The sequence below is a fragment of the Chrysochloris asiatica genome, unplaced genomic scaffold (assembly GCF_000296735.1).
Source record: "Chrysochloris asiatica unplaced genomic scaffold, ChrAsi1.0 scaffold00125, whole genome shotgun sequence".
NCBI lineage: Eukaryota > Metazoa > Chordata > Mammalia > Afrosoricida > Chrysochloridae > Chrysochloris > Chrysochloris asiatica.
This window is the reverse complement of record NW_006408643.1, coordinates 3365274-3386146: the sequence shown is the minus strand read 5'-3', so window position 1 is coordinate 3386146 and position 20873 is coordinate 3365274. Positions and strand designations below refer to the sequence as shown.

Below are 20873 nucleotides of genomic sequence, written 5' to 3'. Positions count from 1 at the left end.
TTGATGCAGAAAAGGCATTTGACAAAATCCAACATCCATTCTTGATTAAAAAAAACACTAAACAAAGTAGGAATAGAAGGGAAAGTCCTCAACATAATAGAAGGGAAAGTCCTCAACATAATTAAGAGCTTATACAGTGGCACTGTGGGCTAATGTGCTGGACAGCAAAGTCGGTTTGAACCGCAAATTTGGAGGTTCAAACTCACCAGCTACTCCTTGGAAACCCTATATGGGGTCGCTATGGGTCAGAACTGACTCTACAGCACTTAACAACAATACAAAGCCAATGTCACTCTTAATGGAGAGAAACTGAAAGCATTCCCTTTGAGGAACTAGAGAAGGATGCCCTTTATCACCAGTCCTATTCAATATTATTTTGGAAGTCTTAGCCAGAGCCATAAGGCAAGAAGGGAGATTAAAGGCATCCAGATTGGCAAAGAAGAAGTAAAACTGTATTTGCAGATGATACGATTCTATACATAGAAAATCCCAAAAACTCAGCAAGGAAATTGTTGGAACTCATTGAAAGATTCAGCAAAGTGGCCAGGTGCAAGATCAATATATAAAAATCAGTTGGACTCCTCTATACTAATAAAGACAGCTCTGAAGAGGAAATTAGGAAAACAATACCATTTACAGTAGTCACCCCAAAGATGAAATATTTAGGAATAAATCTAACCAGAGAAACAGATACCTATGCAAAGAAAACTACTACAAGAAACCAAAAGAGATTTACAAAAATGGAAGAACACACTATGCTCATGGATAGGAAGACTCATCATTGTGAAAATGTCAGTACTATCCAAAGCAATCCAAAGATATAATGCAATTCCAGGCCAGATCCCAACCTCATTCTTTGTTATTTTGTTAAGTGCCATTGAGTCGGTTCTGGCCCATAGCGACCCTGTATAGGTTTTCCGAGGAGCAGCTGGTGAGCTTGAACTGCCGACCTTGTGCTTCAAACCGACTTCGCAGTCTAGCGTATTAACCCACGGTGCTACACCAGGACTCCAACATCATACTTTAAAGAGGTGGAAAAAATGATCATGAAGTTTATATGGAAAGAAAGCACTGCTTAAGAAGAAAAACAAAGTTGGAGGTCTCTCATGCCCTGATACCAAAATTAACTGCACAGCCACAGTGGTCCAAACAGCCTAGTACAACGAAAGATACATGGTCGATGGAAGAGAACTGAGAACCAAGATATAAAGCCAGCCACGTATGGTCAACTGATCTTTGACAAAGGGCCCAAACACATTAATTGAAGTCCTAGTCTCTTCAACAAATGGTGCTGGCAAAATTGGAAATCTATTTGTAGAAGAATGAAACGAGACCTTGGGGATGGACCCTTTTTTTCTCTGAACCTCTGTTGTTGTTGTTAAGTGCCGTTGAGTCGGTTCCGACCCATAACGACCCTGTATAGGGTTTCCGAGGAGCAGCTGGTGAGCTTGAACTGCCAACCTTGCAATTCAAACAGCTTTGCAGTCTGGCACATTAACCCACAGTGCCACATCAGGACTCTGAACCTCTACTTTACCAAAAATGATATTCTTCTTCAGTGACTGGTCCCTTCTAATAATATGTCTGAAGTATGAGAGACAAAGTCTGGCCATCCTGGCTTCCAAAGAGTATTCTGGCTGCACTTCTTCCAACACAGATCTGTTGGTTCTTTTGGCAGTCCATGGTACTTTTAATATTCTCCTCCAACACCACAACTCAAATGCATCATCAATTCTTCTACAGTCTTCCTTATTTACTGTCCTACTTTCACATGATATGAGGTTATCAAAAATACCATGGCTTGGGTCAAGCGCACCTTAGTCTTCTAACTGACATCTTTGCTCTTGAATATTTTAGTGGTCTTGTGCAGCAGATCTGCCTAATGCAATATGTCATTTGATTTCTTGACTGCTGCTTCCATGAGTGTTGATGGTTCATTTGAACAAAATGAAGTCTTTGACAACTTCAGTCTTTTTTCCATTTATATGGATGTTGTTTGTTGGTGAGGATGTTTTGAGAGATGCAAATCAAAACAACAATGAGATATCATCACACACCAGCATTCATATCCAAGTTCAAAAACACAGAAGACAAATGCTGACGAGGGTTTGGAGAGACTGTAAAATGGTCCAACCATTGTGGAAGACAGTATGGCACTTCCTCAGAAAGTTGGAAATAGAAATGCCTAATGACCCAGCAGTCTCTCTACTTGGTACATATCCACAGGAAATATGAGCCAGAACATGAGTAGATATATGCACAGCAATGTTCATCACAGCACTATTCACGACAGCAAAAAGATGGAGACAGCCTAAGGGTCCATCAGTGGAAGCATGGATAAACACACTTTGGTCCGTAAGCACAATAGAAGTGGAAACTCCATTGCATCAGGGAAACCTAAAGCTACATTTGGGACATGCCAATCAGAAGCCCAAAATGGAAATCTGCCTGAAGGAATAGTGGGAGGTGGGAAAGATTAACAACAACAACAAATCCCTTAAACAATCTATGAATATGGGATAATCAGAAGCCTCTAATGGAGATACGTGTAAAGAAGCACTAGAAAATGTAAAAAATTTAAAATCTCTCAAGATGTTTGCCATCTTGACCAATGGGGCATCTATAACACAGCCTCCCTGTTCAGAACCAAAAAAGAAAAAGGTGGTGCTGTGAGCCTCACAAAACTGAACACAAAGAGGAATCTGAAGAGGGGGTTTGGGGGCTACTGCAGAAGCAGAAATGGGAGTGGAGAAGCCAGATGACAAGGACGATGACAGCGAAGTGCCCAGCCTGCCCTGGGATTGACAGGGCCATAGGACGATTCCTCATTTAATTCACTAATGAAAACCATCTGAAGGCAGCAAAGGAAATGGGCTTTACAAACAATGCAGAAATGTGGCAAAAAATAACCAGTCACTTCTGCAAGGTAGGAATCTTCTAGCAAAAAACAGGCAGCGGTAAAACCCCAGCATTTCTCATCTGTGCAGTTAAACTTATTGTTAAGCTAAAATTTATGCCCATGAATGGAGGTGATTGTGTGCCATGGAGTCAGTTCTAACTCTACCTTGTAGAGGGTTTTTGAGGCTGTAAATCTACGGGAGCAGAAAGCCTCTTCTTTCTCCCATGGAACCGCTGGCAGTTTTGAACAACTAACTATGATCTTAGCAGCCTGACTCGTAAGCACCATGCTACCAGATGTTGTTGTTAGGTGCTGAGTCGGTACCAACTCATAGTGACCCTTTTGTACAATAGAACAAAACACTACCTGATACTGGGCCAACCTCACAATCACTGCTATGTCTGAGCCCATCGATGACGCCACTTTGCCAATCCATCTCATTGAGGGTCTTCCTATTTTTTTCCGACCCTCCTCTTTACCAAACATGGTTTCCTTCTCCACTGACTGCTCCCTCCTGACAATATGTCTGAAGTACGAAAGGCAAAGTCTGGCCATCCTGGCTGTACTTCTTCTAACACAGATCTGTTTGTTCTTTTGGCAGCCCATGGTACTTTCAGTATTTTCCTCCAACACAATAACTCCTCAATGTTCTCCTCCAATACCATAACTCAGCAGATAGGAGTCCTTATCCTGTCACCTACTAGGGAACTGGCCATGCAGAGTTTTGGTGTGCTTAAGGAGCTCCTGACGCACCACCACGTTCACACGATGGGGGGCTTGGGGAGGAGCTTCAGTAACAGATCTGCTGAAACACAGAAACTTGCTAACGGGATCAACATTATTGAGGCACACCAGGCCGCCTCCTAGACCACACACAGAACACCCCAGGCTTCGCGTATAAAAATCTGCAGTGTTTGTTACTCGTGAGGCTGATTAAATCTTGGATGTTGGCTTTGAAGAGGAATTAAAAGCAAATGATTAAACTTCTGCCGGTACACGGACAGACCATGTTTTTTTCTGCCACGCAAACCCGAGAAGTTGAAGAGCTGGCAAGGATTTCTCTGAAAAGGAAGCTTTGTGCGTTGGTGTTGATGGTAATGAAGCCAGTGCAACAGCCGATGGGGCTTGAGCAGGGATACGTTGTTTGTGCCTCTTAAAAGAGATTCCTTCTACTCCTTACATTCCTGAGAAACACGGAAAGAAGAAGCTAGGAAGCTAATGGTGTTTTTTTTTCATGTGGCAAGTCTGTTACATACCACTCTGAGTCACTGAACTACATGGACTTAACCTGTCTTGACCGTTCATGGGAGGCCCAAGCAAAATAAGTGGATACCCGCGTTCTTTCAATTCTGCAGTGCAGATTCGGGGATCTTGCTGTGAACAGACGTGACAGCTCGAGGACTGGATATTCCTGAAGTTGACCAGATTGTTCAGCATGACCCTCAGATGACCCTAAGGAGGGTATTCATCGTGTGGGTAGAAGACCCAGAGGTCTAAGTGCAAGAGGGCACACCTTGCTCATTTTGCTCCTTGAATTGGGTTTCCTTTGTTATTTCCAGCAATGCAAAGTTCCACTAAGTGAATTTGAGGTTTCCTGGTCCAAAATTTCTGGTATTCAGTCCTCAGCTTGAAAAAGTGATTGAAAAGAATACCTCCTTCATAATTCAGTGCAGGAAGCATGTGTTGTTGTGCCATCGAGTCGGTACTGACTCATCGCGACCTTATGCACAACAGAATGAAACTATCTGCCTAGTCCTGTGCTTATCTCACAATCGTTGCTACGCTTGAGTTCATTGCTGCTGCCACTGTGCCAATCCTTCTCATTGGGGGTCTTCCTCTTTTTCGCTTACTCTCCACTTTACCAAGTCCAGAGACTTGCCCCTCCTGATAATATGTCCAAAGTAGGAGAGACAAAATCTGGCCACCCTGGAGTCTAAGGAGCATTCTGGCTGTACTTTTTCCAAGACAGATGTTTGTTATTCTGGCAGTCCATGGTACTTTTAATATTCTTCTCCAACACCATAACTCAAATGCATCAATTCTTCTATGGTTTTCTTTATTCGTTGTCCAACTTTCACATGCATGCAAGAAAATACCATGGTTGGAGTCAGACACGACTTAGTCCTCAAACTGACATCTTTGCTCTTGAACACTTTAACATATTCGAGCATATGATTCTCATTTTCTGAAACAGATCTTTACTGGTGATAACTCAAAGTTACCTCAAGTTGCTTTGTGAATTGGTTTCAAGGTACCTCTTTTTGTTGATCTGAATGTGAATAGCAATGAAGACAAACCAAGTGAGGAGGTAGTGTGGCTTTGGCTATCAGAAACTCACAAAGGTCAAAAAGTCCAAGATTAAAAAAAAAAAAAAAGCAAGAAAACCTCTGACGGTAGGCAGTTCTACTGAAGACAGCCTTCCTTCATCTTGAGTCCCCAGATGGATTTTCTTCCCTTTGCTTTAACAGGGAATTGTAGCCTTTAGGATTTGCACTGATTTATTGAGTTTAAACTTGACTTGGGTTTACAAAGTCTCAGGACTGTTTCAGCAAATATTTTCTTATGGGGGGTGATGGTCGTGGTAACAGTTCAAGTTTTCTCAGTTGCCCAAGGGAGTAATATTTTTAGTCTTTGTTGTGATGATAAAGTACTTGTAAATATTTGCCCCTTAAGTTTGCCGTTGTTTTACTGTGATTCTTTCTCTATCTCTCCTTGCTGTAAAAGGTAAGTAACCTCCTCTGTAAAGATGGTTGTTAACTGCAGTAGAGGGAGCCCAAGGAGCCGAAGTCATTGCGACTTCGAATCCCCGCAGAGAAAGCAGAAGGGTCACTACATGGGCTGCGGGAACGTTTTACGGGAAATCTTCCCACCTCAAAGCACACCTGAGAACTCACACAGGTGAAAGGCCCTTGGCCTGCAGCTGACAGAACTGCAACAAGAAGTTTGCTCACCCGACAAGCTTCCGAACGAACACACACAGGGGAGAAGATGATCAACTGCCCCATCTGTGAGAAGCGCTTCGTGCTCAGTGACCACCTGACCAAGCATGCCCCAACTTCCACCTGGGCATGTTGCAGAGGTTTGGGGGTGGCTCCTGGACCGGCTCCATAGGCCTACACAGCCTCTCCGATGCCAGCAGTCCCACCAACAGCCTGGCCAGTTCATCCTGAGCTCCCAGAGCTGGGGTGGTCCGGTGGCGCCACTCAGCAGAGCCTGCCGTCCAGCCTGTAGTTCGGATCTTGCAGACGTTCAGCTCTGCCCATTTCGGAGCCACCGGACCTTTGCTGCCACTGGTCTCAGTGACCCTGCTGCCTCCAAGAGCAGATGCTGTATTTCCTCCGTGTGACTCCTTACCTTTTCCTTTTGTGATAAAAAAGAAGAGAGAGAAAACTTTATGAAAACTCCACAATTTTCTTCTCAGGTGTCAAAAAAATTTTTTTAAAATGTTTTATTGTGAATTAAGGAGCTCTGGTAGCGTAGTGGTTATGAATCGGGCTGTGAACCTTAAGGTCAGCAGTTCAAAACTACTAGCTGCTCTGCAGGAGAAAGATGAGGCTTTCTGCTCCCATAAAGATTTAACGCCTCAGAAACACTGTACAGGATCGCTATGGGTTGGAATCGACTCGACAGCACTTAACAACAACAACATTGTAAATTATGTGACAGTTTACATGGGAGTTAAGTTTGCTTTTTAAAAAACAAACAGTAAAAATTTCAAACGCCACCACACACAGATTACACAAGAGGACTCTTAGCCACCAGGTGGAAATTCAGCCAGTGGTGTTGAGCCCCCTTTCTTGGGGATGGACAGGTCAGGGATGGCTCCCTTCCTGCCGTCTTACTCTGGACAGACATTTGCACTCTGGAGGTTTCTGTTGGGTTCAGAAACGCACTAGGGACAATAGACAGACCAGGGCCAGCTGGAGTTGGGCATCTGTCCTATAGGTCAGCCGCCCAGTCAGCCCGGAGCATCTATGCTTCAACAGCCAATTTCTGTGTGCCCAGCCTCAAAACCCTGCCCTGGAGGTCCAGCCGGGCTCAGAAAACAGATATTTCTGAGGAAGGACACCTCAGAGGGATGCCTTAAGCCACGGAAGGCAAAAGGACCACTCACATGGAGGATTTACGAGTCATCTTCCTTCATGAGGTCTGTCCTTCCTGTCTCCAGAAGCCTTTCGTTGGCCTGTCGGAGATCTGGAAGCAGACACACATGCCCTGTGGGATACCACTCACTGCTGAGGCGATGCGGCCCGGGCTGTCCCATCACCATGCCTTCCAAGACTCCCAGAGCACAGAAGGGGAAGCCCTGCACAAAGCAAGGGGCCTTTCGCCTCCTCCACTGCTCGCTACCTGTGAAAGACAGCCTGGGAATTCTAAAAAGATGTGGTGTTGCTTCATCCAGTCCTGTCCCCAGGTTCACCCTGCTGCTGAGACCCCTCTGTCCACATCACCAGAAGGCTGTTTGTAGGGGGCACACACAAATGCTCAGTACTCAGCAGACACCCTTCTGTAGCCAGAGACTGGAGCAGTGTGAGCCGGAGCCCTTCTGTAAAGGGCGGTAAAACGGATGTCAGCAAAACGCTGTCTGTGAACGTGCATTGTTTTTTGCCCAGGGAATAGCAGATGGAGGATTGTGGGAAGTGTTTTTCTTAGACCTACAAGGTCAGACTTAGTCTGGGTGGCATCCCTGGGAGCCTCCTTCCTCCCCACCTGCTTTTCCAGGTCTTGTCTAAAGCAGATTAGACAAGTCTCATTAAAAGGAAGAGCAGAAAGCCAGCCGGGACAGTTCCCCAAAGCCCTGTGCCCAGCCAGCTGGGGCTCCAGGCCTTGGGCCGACTTCCTGTGCAGAAAACCTTTCAGCATTGTTTTCCCAGAGGCATTCACCACCCCTTCTCTGGAATCTGTGTTCCTAGGAGTGTGTGTGTGTACTTGGGCATGGATGTTGGGCAGACTCAGGATATTTTGTAGGCCTTGGGCCCTCAGATGGGCTTGCTGGACCCAGAGTGCCTTGGCTGCAGCTGTCCTGCTTCCCCACCCCACCCACCCACCGCCTGGGGGAATCGTAGAGACCACAAACACAGCCAAGGCTATGCCCATAGCTCATGGCAGCTGCTTCTGGCTTGCTCCAGCGTGGATGATCTTCTCTGACAAAAATGGCCTGAGTGTCCCTTCCTAGCTCCACACGTGTAAACAGGGTGGGCTGTGGCATAGTGGTGGTTCTGAGCAGCACTGTAGGTGGTGGTGTTTCTGTTACTGAAGTGGGTGGGTGGTGGAGTGAATAGGAGAGAGGTGGGCAGAACAGGTAACAGCTCTTCTGGATTTCGGATCTTGAGTGCTGGGTCTCCCGTTCGGCTTCTTGGAGTCCACATTATGACCATTTTGAACCATTTGGTCCTGGCCCAACAGTGGGACACCCTCTTTGTCCTTTGAGCCCATGTCCTCATGCTTCAAGAAACATTGGTAGTTCATGGTTAATACTCAGCTGCTCCCTAAAAGCTTGATCATTTGAGCTTACCCAGCGGTTGTGTGGGAGAGGGACGTGTCCGTCTGCTTCCATGAAGATATGGTTGGAGTTAGATGGTGTCCAGTCGGTTCTAGCTCATAGTGACCCTGTGTAGAACAAAACACTGCCCAGTCCTGTGCCATCCTCACCATTGGGGTCTTGCTGATACTGTGCACGTCCATCTCGTGCAGGGTCTTCCTCTTTTCCACTGCCCCCAGGAGCAGCTGTCCCATGGGGTGGACCCAACAGCAGCGGGATTTGGCTGTGCTATTTTTCCTCAGGCTCCTCCTCTCTGTTCTCACAGGTCAGCTTGTCAACACGGTGACCGTGAACTTTGCATCCTACATCTTGTATCCTTCTGTTTTCGAAGCCAACCTCACCATCCACAGTATTGCCACTGGTGTGTGCCTGGTTCGCTTGGTAACTTTCTAGAAACCCTCACACCCGGCCTCCCTGCCCTTTGACCCTGCTGGGTCCAAGGGGGTCAAGAGACCAACACACAGAACAAAACCAAGGGTGGCACACAGCAATAGTGACCTAGGCCTTAAACTGTCATGCTCTCTAATGACGAAGTAGAACGTTCCTGGGTGCTCAGAATTTCTCGCCTAGTAAATTGTCGTCCCGTTGTTATGTTGTTGTTGTTGCCACAGTTTTCCAGGCTCTAAAAATGCAATTTACCAAGAGATTATTTTCCCTTACACAGTTTTGTTGTTGTTGTTAAGTGCCTTCGAGTCGGTTCCGACCCATAGCGACCCTGTACAGGGTTTCCGAGGGTGTAAATCTTTACGGGAGTAGAAAGCCTCATCTTTCTCCCGCGGAGCAGCTGGTAGTTTCGAACTGCTGACCTTATGGTTCGCAGCCCGATTCGTAACCACTACGCTACCAGAGCTCCTTTACTGCCTTGGAAATTTTGAGGCAGATAAATCATGCAACAAACTGTGGTGTCTTTTGACATTATTTTTAAAAAGTCAGTCTTCTATGTCACAGCCCCCTTACGCCTTGCGTCTATTTGTCTGTGGTTGAACATGGTTTCACCATGGCCAGCCATTGAATAGGCCCAACTGCCTCGCAGCATTTCTGAGGCTGCATCTCCATGGAAATAGCTGCAGAGTGCTTTAATCACTGCGCTACCCCAGCCTTCTGAATGATCATTCTGTAACTCTAATATGTAAAACTGAATTTATAATAATGCAGGGATGCATGGTCCTGTAAGCTTTTCTTTCTTAGCCTTATGGGTTTGAAGTTCCTTTGAGCAGCATCCCAGATCCAGACCCCTGAGCTACATCTTACCAGCAGAAAGACTCCCACATGTATTAATGGAGAATCTAAGGAGTCCTGGTGTGGCGCTGTGGGTTAATGCGTTGGACTGCAAAGTCAGTGTGAACTACAAGGTTGGTGGTTCAAGCTCACCAGTCGCTCCTTGGAAACCCTCTAGAGGGTCGCTATGGGTCGGAACCGACTCGATGACATTTAACAACAACAACAACAAGGAGCTCTGGTAGCGTAGTGGTTATGAATTGGGCAAGGTCAGCAGTTCGAAACTAGCAGCTGTTCCATGGGAGAAAGATGAGGCGTTCTGCTTCCGTAAAGATTTACAGCCTCAGAAACTCTGTACAGGGTCACTGTGAGTCGGAGCCGACTCCACGGCACACAGCCACCACCAGCTGAGCATGGAGAGTCTGTTCCCTCTTCTCTCCTTCCCTTCCTCCCTCCATCACCTCTCCCTCCTTTCTTCTTCATAAATGGGATCCCATCATGGTGTGAGGCATTGCTGAGACGGAGCAATGGGAGAGCTGGCTGCACCCATCACCCGCCCTCACCCTGAGGAGAGGCATTACCCTTTGCAGGAGTTCAGCCAACCACAGCCACTTGGCTAAACCCAGCCCATCACTTTCTTTCCTAAATACAATTTTCTTTACGGCCAATGCACACTGTTTTATGTGAGATCCATGGTTGTGACCGAAAGCCCCCAAACCCGAAAATACTTTTCTCTCTAACCGTTTGCAGAATGAGTTTACTGCCCTCTGGTTAAGACAATGCAATGGCTCCGGTTCTCTCTGTCAGTTCTACATACCCTCTGGTGATCCCTACAGTCAGAAGGGAGCAAGAAGGCTGTTTTCAATCAGGAAACAGAATTGCATGTGAGAAACCAGAGCAGAGATGCAGGAAATATCAGATGCTTCTGTATATACAAAAATAGAGATAAAATAAACCTTTGCATTACTCCGTGTCCAAAAGTTAAAACTGATTCATATCCATCGAAGCATTGTATCCGTTGTTTCTTTTGTTCTTTTTCCTAGGGCAAAGCGAGCTGGTAGTTTTAACTTGGCCGAGCAGCGTGTACTATGGCAGTCTGGGAACCCTGTCGGACTCTATAATCAAAGTAGGTAACAATCCAAGTGGGATCATGACCAGGTTGGTCCTGATCCTGTGGTGGAGCTTTGGGTACTTCTGAAGTATAGAGGTCACGCCAGTTATAACAAGAAAACCACACGCGTAAATAGAGTTTACACTTAAAACATGCCAGGGTGAGCTCCAAGCTGCTTCTGTGGCCACCATGGTCTTAGAACCACCATGTGTGTCTTAGCTTGGTGGCTTGTGGATTGCTGTCAGCCGCAGGGTCTCTCCTGTGGTAGACAGTTTTCAGCAGCGCTTCAGGACGAAGCAAGGTCTAGACACCCACATCCCAACACCAGCCAACAAAAGCCCCATGGATCGCTACAGAACCTTGACCGACTTGGACCCAGTTAGACATGTCATCAGGAAGGGTCAGCTGCTGGGGGAGGGCATGGTGTTTGGTGACAGATTGGCACGGTAGCCACAAGGATGGATTAGAACATGCCAGTGATGGGGGGAGGGGGCACAGGACCTGGCATGAAGTCCGTAAGATGACCGGGAGCTGGAATCAGCTCTGTCTACCAGCTTATAAGGATAATTCAAAACTCGACCATGGCTGAGTGAGAGCAGCCTCCCCGGCTTTGGCCTCCAACTTCTGTGTTTTTCCACTAAGTCCACAACCACTCTATTGACCCCAAAGGTGCCTAGCTATGGAAGGTTCTTGTTAGGTGCTGTTGAACCAACCCCAACTCTAAAAAGTACAAAACGCTGCCCGTTTCTGTGCCAGCCCATGATCAGTCGGGGACCAGGCCGGTTTGCTCCACAGGGTTTTCACTGACTGATTTGGCAGCACTCAGTCACCAGGCCTTTCTTCCTACTCTATCAGAGTCTGGAAGCTCAGCATCACTGACCCGCTGCGTATGAGGTGTGCCGGCCAGGAAAGGCCAGGTAAATGGTGTGCAGGAAACCTGAGAACTGTCTCTTGGGAGCCTGAACCCTGACGTTTCTGACGTGTGTTTTCAGGGGAGAGGTTCTATCATTTCCATCAGACTCTCAAAAGAGATCAAGATCTGCAAACAAGTGGTGAGGGGCTATCAGGTCGATTCCAACTCATAGTGAACCCATGTGGCAGAGCCAAACTGCCCTGTTGGGTTTCCTAGGCTGCACGATCTTTACAACACCAGATTGGCAGGTCTTTCTTCCACACAGCACCTGGGGGTTTCAAACCCCAACCTTTTGGTAAGCAGCTGAGTGTTTAACTGTCACACCACCAGGCTTCTTGCAAACAAATTCAGACCTGTCTATCCAGCGTCCTCTTTAATGAAATAATGTAATTCCCCAGGGGTGAATAAAACTATAGAGCAGTTCACTCACAGATGGAATTCATGTCTTTTTAAACAACAGCAAAAAGAACCCTTCTTTAAATCTGAATCACGAAATACAATCAGCCAGGAGTATTGTGATGAGAGCTCAGGCATCGTCTTTCTGTTAGCTTTCAGACCAACACAAGTGGTTGCCAGATACAGCCGTGATGTTCACCCGTCCGGGAATGTTTGAACTCATAAACCCCGTGTACAGCATGCCTTCAACAACCACAGAGTTCTTTAAGTGCTCTGTGAACGTTCTGGAAACACTCATGGACCCCAGCCTACAGGTTGAGGATTGCAAAGTACGTAAATGTACCCATCAGTTTTTCTTTTCTGTTTGTAAACGTACTCTTTTTTTTTCTTACCCAGTTTAACAAAGAATTGTTTTCATGAGATAAAAACAGAAATGAAAAGCCATTTGACCCTTCCACTATTTTCCTCGCACACATCAATGACCTGGGTGGCGTGCGTCATGTTGATCACCCTTCCCCCGCTGCCCATCTCCAGATCATCCCTTCACCTTCATGGAAGCTCAGTGTCCCCCAAGCCCTGGCTGCCCACCTTCCTCCCTCCCATTTACCTTTTCTTCGTATTTCATAGAAGGAGACCAGACAATATTTGTCCTTTGGGGACTCAGCTTAATGTTTTCAGGGTCCAGCCACATGGTGGTGAGTATCAGGACTTCACTCCTCCTTGAGGCTGAGTAGTACTCCACTGTGTGGACGGACCACAGGGTCTGTCTATTGAGTCCACTTCGGCTGGACACTTCAGTTGTTTCTATCTCATATGGCCACTGTGGATAACCCAATGAGCATTGCTGTAGTCGACTATGTTTTTGCAAAGAATGCACCCACATTCTGCTTTTTTTTTGCCAGCCACGCCCTCCCCTAAGAGGTATTTTCATAAGCACACCATGCCCATTTCCTTTACACATTGCTGCTTAAAAATTAGCATATCGTGCTTATGAAAATAAGTCAAGTGTAGAGCACTCGCATTTATTGGTGTGAAAACAATGGTCCAGGCTCCTGTTTGTGATCCTGCTTCAATTGATCTGATGCCTAGAAAAGACTAGAATGGATGTCCTAAGAGACTGAAACTTACAAAATGGAGGAAATGATCACCTTAAAGAGCTGAACAGAAAATTACAAAGGGTAATTAAAGTACCAAAATGAAATGTGCAGATACCTAGAGCTAGAAAACTCAAAAGGAAGAACACGTTTGGCATTACTCAGTAAAAACTGAAGAAAAGAAAAATATTCAAGCTTCGAGTTGCAAAATTGAAGAATGATCTTATGGGCAGAATATTGAACAATGCAGGAAGCATCCAAAGAAGATAGAAGCAATACACAGTCACGGTGCCAAAAAGAACGGGTTGATGTTCAACCATTTCAGAAGGTAGCACATCATCACAAACCAAAGGTATCGAAGAGAATTTCAAGCTTCATTGTAGGCATCAGTGAAAACGAAGGCTCCAGGAATTGACAGAATGCTAGTTGAGATGTCTCAACAAATGGCTATAACATTGCAAGTGCTTACTTGCCTATGCCAAGAAATTTGGATATTCTGCTTTTTTCATCTTTTTTATGTGATCCCACAACTCTTCTGGTCCTCTGGTCTTTTGGTCTTTGGTACTCTATGTGTCAATTTTGTTCTTGAGATGACCTCTAAACTCGTGTAGAACATACTCAAGGTCACATTTGGGCTTGCATGAGTTTGTTTTAATTTTCTTTAGCTTTGATTTGAACTTGCATAGGAGCGATTGATGGTCTAGTCCACAGTCGGTCAATGACCTTGTTCTGACTGACGACATTGAGTTTCTCCATCGTCTCTTCCCACAGATGTAGTGGATTTGATTCCTGTGTATTCCATCTGGCAAGGTCCATGTGTCTAGTCACCTTCTATGTTGGTGTAAAAAGATATTTGCAATAAATAAGTCCTTGTTTCTGTTGTTGTTAAGTGACATTAAGCTGGTTCCAACCCATAGAGACACAACAACAATGAAACACTGCCCGGTCCTGCGCTATCCCCACAATTATTGTCATGCTCGAGCCCATTGCTGCTGCCACTGTGCCAATCCATCTCATTGGGGTCTTCCTCTTTTTCGCTGACCCTCCAGTTTACCAAGCATGATGTCCTTCTCCAGGGACTGGTCCCTCCTGATAGCATGTCTGAAGTATGAGAGACGAAGTCTCACCATCCTGGCTTCCAGCTGTACTTCTTCCAACAAAAATTTGTTTGTTCTTCTGGCAGCCCGTGGTACCTTCAATATTCTTTTCCAACACCACAACTCAAAAGCATCAATTCTTCTACAATCTTCCTTATTCATTGTAAACAAGGCATAGTTCTTGTAAAAAGTTTATCATGTGATCTCCAGCATGATTTCTATCTCCAAAGCCACATTTTCCAACTGCTGATCCTTCCTCTTTATTTTCAACATTTACATTCTTGTTGTTAAGTGCCACAGTGTCAGTTACAATTTACAGTGACCCTGTATAGGACTTTTGGGGATGTAAATCTTTGTAATAGCAGAAAGTCTTATCTTTCTCCTGCAGATAAAAAGCCAGAAATTATCAGTGCTCTTGATAATTGTGTGATCAATTTCAGGCTGCTGAAATTGGTAAAATTCTTAATTTCTTCACCATGAGTTTTAGTGATTGGTGTATAGATTTGAGTAATAGTTGTATTAACTGGTCTTCCTTGTGATGGTGGTTATGTGCCGTGGAGTCAGTTCCAACTCATAGTGATCCTGCATAGGGTTTCCAAGGCTGTAACTCTTTACGGAAGCAGAAAGCGTCATTTTTCTCCCCTGGAGCAGCTGGTAGTTTCGAGCTGCTGACCCTGAGGTTAGCAGCCCAACTTGTAACCACTACACTATCAGAGATCCTTGTCTTCCTTGTAAGGATGTGAATATTATCCTATCACTGACATCATTATACTTCAGGATAGATTTGGAAATGTCCTTTTTGATGATGAATGTGTTGCCATGCCTCTTGAATTTGTCATTCCCAGCATAACTAACCATACGGTTGTGTGGTTGAGATCGGCCGATATCTGTGCATTTCAGATCACTAGTACTTAGGATATTGATTTTATGCATTCCGTTTCATTTTTGATGACTTCCAGTTTTCCTAGGTTCTTATTTCATGCATCCCATGTTTTGCTTATTAAAGGATATTTGCAGCTGTGTCTTCGCATTTCGAGCTATGCCCCATCAGCACATGAGGGTCTTACAAGCTTTGTTCCATCCACATGGTTACGGTTGGTGCCACTTTGTGGAGGCAGCTCTTCCCCACCCACTCGTAGTTCGAGTGTCTACCTGCCTGAGGGGGTTCATCTTCTAGCGCAATGCCATAGTTTACAGTGGCTAAACATTCTGAAGTAGTCTGCCTCTTCCTTCTTCCCAGTCTTAGTTTGGAAGCTCAGCTGAAACCCGTACACTGTGGGTGACCCTGCTGGTAGTTGAAATACCAGCAGCATAGCTTCCAGAATCACAGCAACCTGCAAGCCACCACAGTACAGCAAACTTGACAGACGAGTGGATGCTACACTCAGATTACCTAACCAACGTAACAGAGAAAACTCTATCCCCAAACGGGGTGATAACCACAGCTATGTTGTTGTTGTTATGTGCCGTGGAGTCGGTTCTGACTCTGCATAGGGTTTCCGAGGCTGTAAATCTTTATGGGAGCAGAAAGCCTCATCTTTATCCCACGGAACAGCTGGTAGTTTTGAACTGCTGACCGTGAGATTAGCAGCCCGATTCGGAACCACTTGTTGTTAGGTCCCATCAAGTTGGCACTGACTCATAGCGACCCATCACACAACAGAATGAAACACTTTCCAGACCTGTGCCAACCTCACAATCATTGCCAAACTTGAGTCCATTGTTGCTGCCACTGTGCCAGTCCATCTCGTTGGGGGTCTTCCTGTTCTTCTCTGACCCTCCTCTTTACCAAGCATGATGTCCTTCTCCAGGGACTGGTTCCTCCTGATAATATGTCCGGAGTATGAGAGACGAAGTCTGGCCATGCTGATTTCTAAGCACTCTGGGTGTACTTCTTGCAACACAGATTAGTGTGTTCTTCCAGCAGCCCATGGTACTTTTAATATTCTCCTCCAACATCATAACTCAAATGCATCAATCCTTCTACGGTCTTCCTTATTCGCAGGTATAAAGGTTAGGATTTACAACACATATTTTTGAGGCGACTCAATTCGGTCCATAGCAAATGGATTAATTAGTAGGCTTCGAGCTTCAATGACTGGGAACGTCAAGGAAGAGAGACAGTTGTACAGACATTAGGTGTATGTGTCGCTGATGAAAGATAACACGCCCTTGAGTGTTTCCAATGCTCGGTCTAACCCAGCCATTCATTCATCTGCTGGGAGGGAATGCTGAAGACACAGGACCCTGCTCAACAACACCAGAAAGTTGTTCAAACCATGGCAAACTCTACAGGCCCAACGACCTGAAGTCCTTGAAGATGAATTATGAGAGGGAACAAGAGCCATGAGGGGTGGGGGAAGAAAGATCCTAGAGATTGAAATAAACTGAAAGCATCCTAGCTTTGGAGAATGCCAGGACTAAACCATATCGCCTACGGATTCATACATACTCTTGTGCGAAGGCTAAGAAACAATCCTGGTAAGAATCAGGGCGCAGTATTTAGGGAGGGTGGGGAGCAGTGGTGGCACAGACCTGGAGCACCCCCAGAGATGATAGCATAGCAAGAAACCATGGAAGGAACCAGTAAGACGTGGAAGGTTCCATCTCTGGGGACCACTTGTCCTTTCTTTTAGTATACAAGGGATTGACTTCCTCTTGTGGGTCTCTAACCAGATGGAGTATCTCCATGGGTATTTTGAAGACCAGATGCACACCATTGATATGAACAGCAATCTGACGCTGAAGGCTATCATTGTGCCTCAGGTGTACAAGTCACCAATCCCACTTGTAAGTGTTTCTTTATATATATATATACATCTACACATATATATAAGGAGCTCTGGTAGCGTAGTGGTTACGAATCGGGCTGCGAACCGCAAGGCTGGCAGTTCGAAACTACCAGCTGTTCCATGGGAGAAAGATGAGGCTTTCTGCTCCCGTAAAGATTTACAGCCTCGGAAACCCTGTACAGGGTCGCTATGAGTCAGAACCAACTCCACGGCACATAACAACAACACACATATATATGGAGTCCTGGTGTGGCGCTGTGGAGTAATGAGCTGGACTTTAAAGTCGGTTTGAACCCCAAGGTCTGTGGTTCCAGCTCACCAGCTACTCCTCAGAAACCCTATACAGGGTCCCTATGAATCAGAACCGACTCATTGGCATGTAGCAGCAACAACAAATATGTATGTATAATGTTGTTAAGTGCCTTTGAGTCGGTTCCAACTCGTTGTTGTTGTTGTTGTTAGGTGCCATCGAGTCAGTACCGACTCATAGCGACCCTATGCACAACAGAACGAAACACTGCCCCATCCTGGGCCAACCTCACAATCATTGCTACGCCTGAGCCCATCGCTACTGCCACTTGGCCAATCCATCTCGCTGGGGTCTTCCTCTTTTTCTCTGACCCTCCACTTTACCAAACATGATACCTTCTCCAGGAGCTGGTCCCTCCTGATAATATGACCAAAGTATGAGAGATGAAGTCTTGCCATCCCAGCTTCCAAGGAACATTCTGGCTGTACTTCTTTCAACATAGATTGTTCTTTTGTCAACCCATGGTACTTTCAATATTCTCCTCCAACACCATAACTCAAATGCATCAATTCTTCTACAGTCTTCCTTATTCACTGTCTAGCTTTTGCATACATATGAGATTATTGAAAATACCACGGTTTGGGTCAGATGCACCTTAGTCCTCAAGCTGACATCTTTGCTTTTCAACACTTTAAAAAGGTCTTGTGCAGCAGATTTACCTAATGCAACATGTCATTTGATTTCTTGACTGCTGCTTCCATGAGTGCTGATGATTGATCTGAGAAAAATGGAGTCTTTGACAACTTCCATCTTTTCTCCGTTGATAAGAATGTTGTTTATTGGTCTAGAGGTGAGGATTTTTGTTTCTTTAGATTGAGATGTAATCCATACCAAAGTCTTTGATCTTCATCAGTAAGTATTTTAAGTTCTCTTCACTTTCAGAAAGCAAAGTTGTATCATCTGCATAGTGCAGGTTGTTAATGAATCTTCCTCCAGTCCTGATGCCACATTTTTCTTCACAGATTATTTGCTCAGCTTATAGATTGAATAAGTATGGTGAAAGAATACAACCTTGGTACACACCTTTCTTAATTTTAAACCATTCTGTTCGAACCACTGCCTCTTGGTCTGTGTACAGGTTCCTCATGAGCACAATTAAGTTCCAGAATACTCATACTTTGCAATGTTGTCCACAGCTTATCATGATCCACACAATTGAAAGCCATTATGTAGTCAATAAAGCACAGGTAAACATCTTTCTGGTATTCTCTGCTTCCAGTCAAGATCCATTGACGTCAGCAATTATATCCCTCATTCTACATCCTCTTCTGAAACCAGCTTGAACCTCTGGAAGTTCTCTGTTAATGTATGGTTGCAGCCATTTGTGTATTACTTTTAGTAAAACTTAACTCGCATGTGGTGTCAATGATATTGTCCGATGATTTCCACATTCTGTTGGGTTACCTTTCTTTGGGAAAACAGATCTCTTTCAGTCAGCTTGGCCATGTAGTTGTCTTACAAATTTTCTAGCATAGATGAGTGAGTGCTTCCAGTGTCCCATCAGTTTGTTGAAAGATTTCTATTTGTATTCTATCAATTCCCAGTGCCTTGTTCTTTGCCAATGCCTGCGTGCACATTGAACTTTTTTCCGTCAGTATCATTGGCTCTTGAACATGTGCTACCTCTTAAAATGCTTGTACATCGAACATTTCTTTTTGGTATGGTGTTGTTGTTGAGTGTTGTTGAGTCGGTTCCGACCCATAGAGACCCTGTACAGGGTTTCCGAGGGTGTAAATCTTTATGGAAGTAGAAAGGCCTCCTCTTTCTCCTGTGGAGCGGCTGGTAGTTTCAAACCACTGACCTTAAGGTTCGCAGCCCGATTCGTAACCACTACGCTACCAGAGCTCCTTTACCATTTTACAGTCATTGTTCTGTTTGAGCCCATTGTTGTAGCCACTGCATCAATCCATCTACTTGAGGGTCTTCCTCTTTTTTTTTTTTTTTTTTGGTAGAATGACTCTGTATTCCTTCTATCTTCTTTTGATGCTTTCTGCATCATTTAATATTTTGCCCATAGAATCCATCAATACTGCAACTCAAGATTCCGACTCTGGATAGGGTTTCTAAGGAGCGGCTGGTGTGTTCGAACTGCCAACCTTGTGATTCAAAGCAGCCTTGTAGCCTAGTGCTTATCCTACAGTGCCACACCAGGACTCCATAAGACTTCCTAAGTTGTAATATTTTGGAATGCTCTCTTAGGCTGGGCTCTCTAGAGAAGCAGGTCAGTGAAACGTACTTATGTGTGTGTATATAAAGAGGTTTATATCAAGGAAATGGCTCACACAGTTTAGAGATGGGCAGATCCCAAGCCCGTTTGTCAGATGTCAGACTGGAGATGCCTGACTCACGTAGCAGCAGGGCAGATAAACCAAGATCAGCAGGTCAGACAGACGGCAGACAGGTAGGAAGGCAGATAGGCAGGTCTGGCAGGTAAGAAGGCAGGCTGCTGAGGACTCCCAGGATATAGACAGGTAATGGAGCAGGGTTGCTATGAGTTGGAACCAACTCGACGGCACTTAACAACAACAATGCATAACACTTGCTTCTCTCCTATCCTCCAGGTGACTGTGAGCAACCCACACTCGCTGGGGCTGCAGGTGAGCATCAAGGAGATGGAATACACTCTAGATGGGAACATCAAGTACCAAATGGTGAGCTTTGTGGCCCCTCCAGGCCCAGCCAGTCCCCTCCCTTCTTCCTTCCTGACCCAGATGGGGGCTCTCAGGGCCCTGGAGGGGCTGCAACCTCTGCTCCTATAACGTAATCCATCTGTTTGTCCACTGGGAATTCTTGCTGGGTGCTGTGGGGTCGATTCTGACTTGTAGAGACCACATATGACAACATAGAACTGCCCCATAGGGTTTCCTAGGCTGTCATGTATTGTGTCACTATATATTTGTATATACTCTTATATATCATCCACTCATAGTGCTCCCATGTGACAGTGTATAATGATTCCACAAGATTTCTTAGGTTGGCATCTATAGTGTCACTATATACTTTTATATATATCATTCACTTACAGTGCCCCCACGTGATGGTGTAGAACTGCCCCACAAGGTTTCCTAGGTTGTCATCTCTTGTGTCACTATATACTTATATGTTGTTGTTGTTGTTAGGTGCCATTGAGTTGGTACCGACTTATAGTGACCCTGTGCACAGCAGAACGAAACACTGCCTGATCCTGGACCAACCTCACTACTGTTGCCACGCTTGAGTCCACCGATGCTGCCACTTGGCCAATCCATCTCGTTGGAGACTCTTCCTCTTTTTCTCTGACCCTCCACCTTACCAAACATGATATCCTTCTCCAGTGACTGGTCCCTCCTCACAATATGTCCGGAGTATGAGACATGAAGTTCGGCCATCCTGGCTTCCAAGGAGCACTCTGGCTGCACTTCTTCCTAAACGGATCTATTGGTTCTTTTGGCAGCCCATGGCACTTTCAATATTCTCCTCCAACACCATAACTCAAAAGCATTAATTCTTCTACGGTCTTCC

The 20873-nt window shown here is 45.4% G+C and overlaps 1 protein-coding gene and 1 pseudogene across 1 annotated transcript in view; both read left to right on the top strand.

Moving 5' to 3' along the window:
• CATSPERD (catsper channel auxiliary subunit delta) overlaps positions 1-20873 on the top strand; it is a 106302-nt gene that overhangs the window by 46338 nt on the left and 39091 nt on the right. Inside the window, exons 7-10 of the mRNA XM_006869024.1 lie at positions 8707-8802; positions 10703-10785; positions 16947-17060; positions 19934-20023. Of these exons, the coding sequence (XP_006869086.1) occupies positions 8707-8802; positions 10703-10785; positions 16947-17060; positions 19934-20023 (383 nt within the window). The remainder of the gene's footprint in view (positions 1-8706; positions 8803-10702; positions 10786-16946; positions 17061-19933; positions 20024-20873) is intronic.
• On the top strand, positions 2740-5309 carry LOC102836984 (annotated as a pseudogene).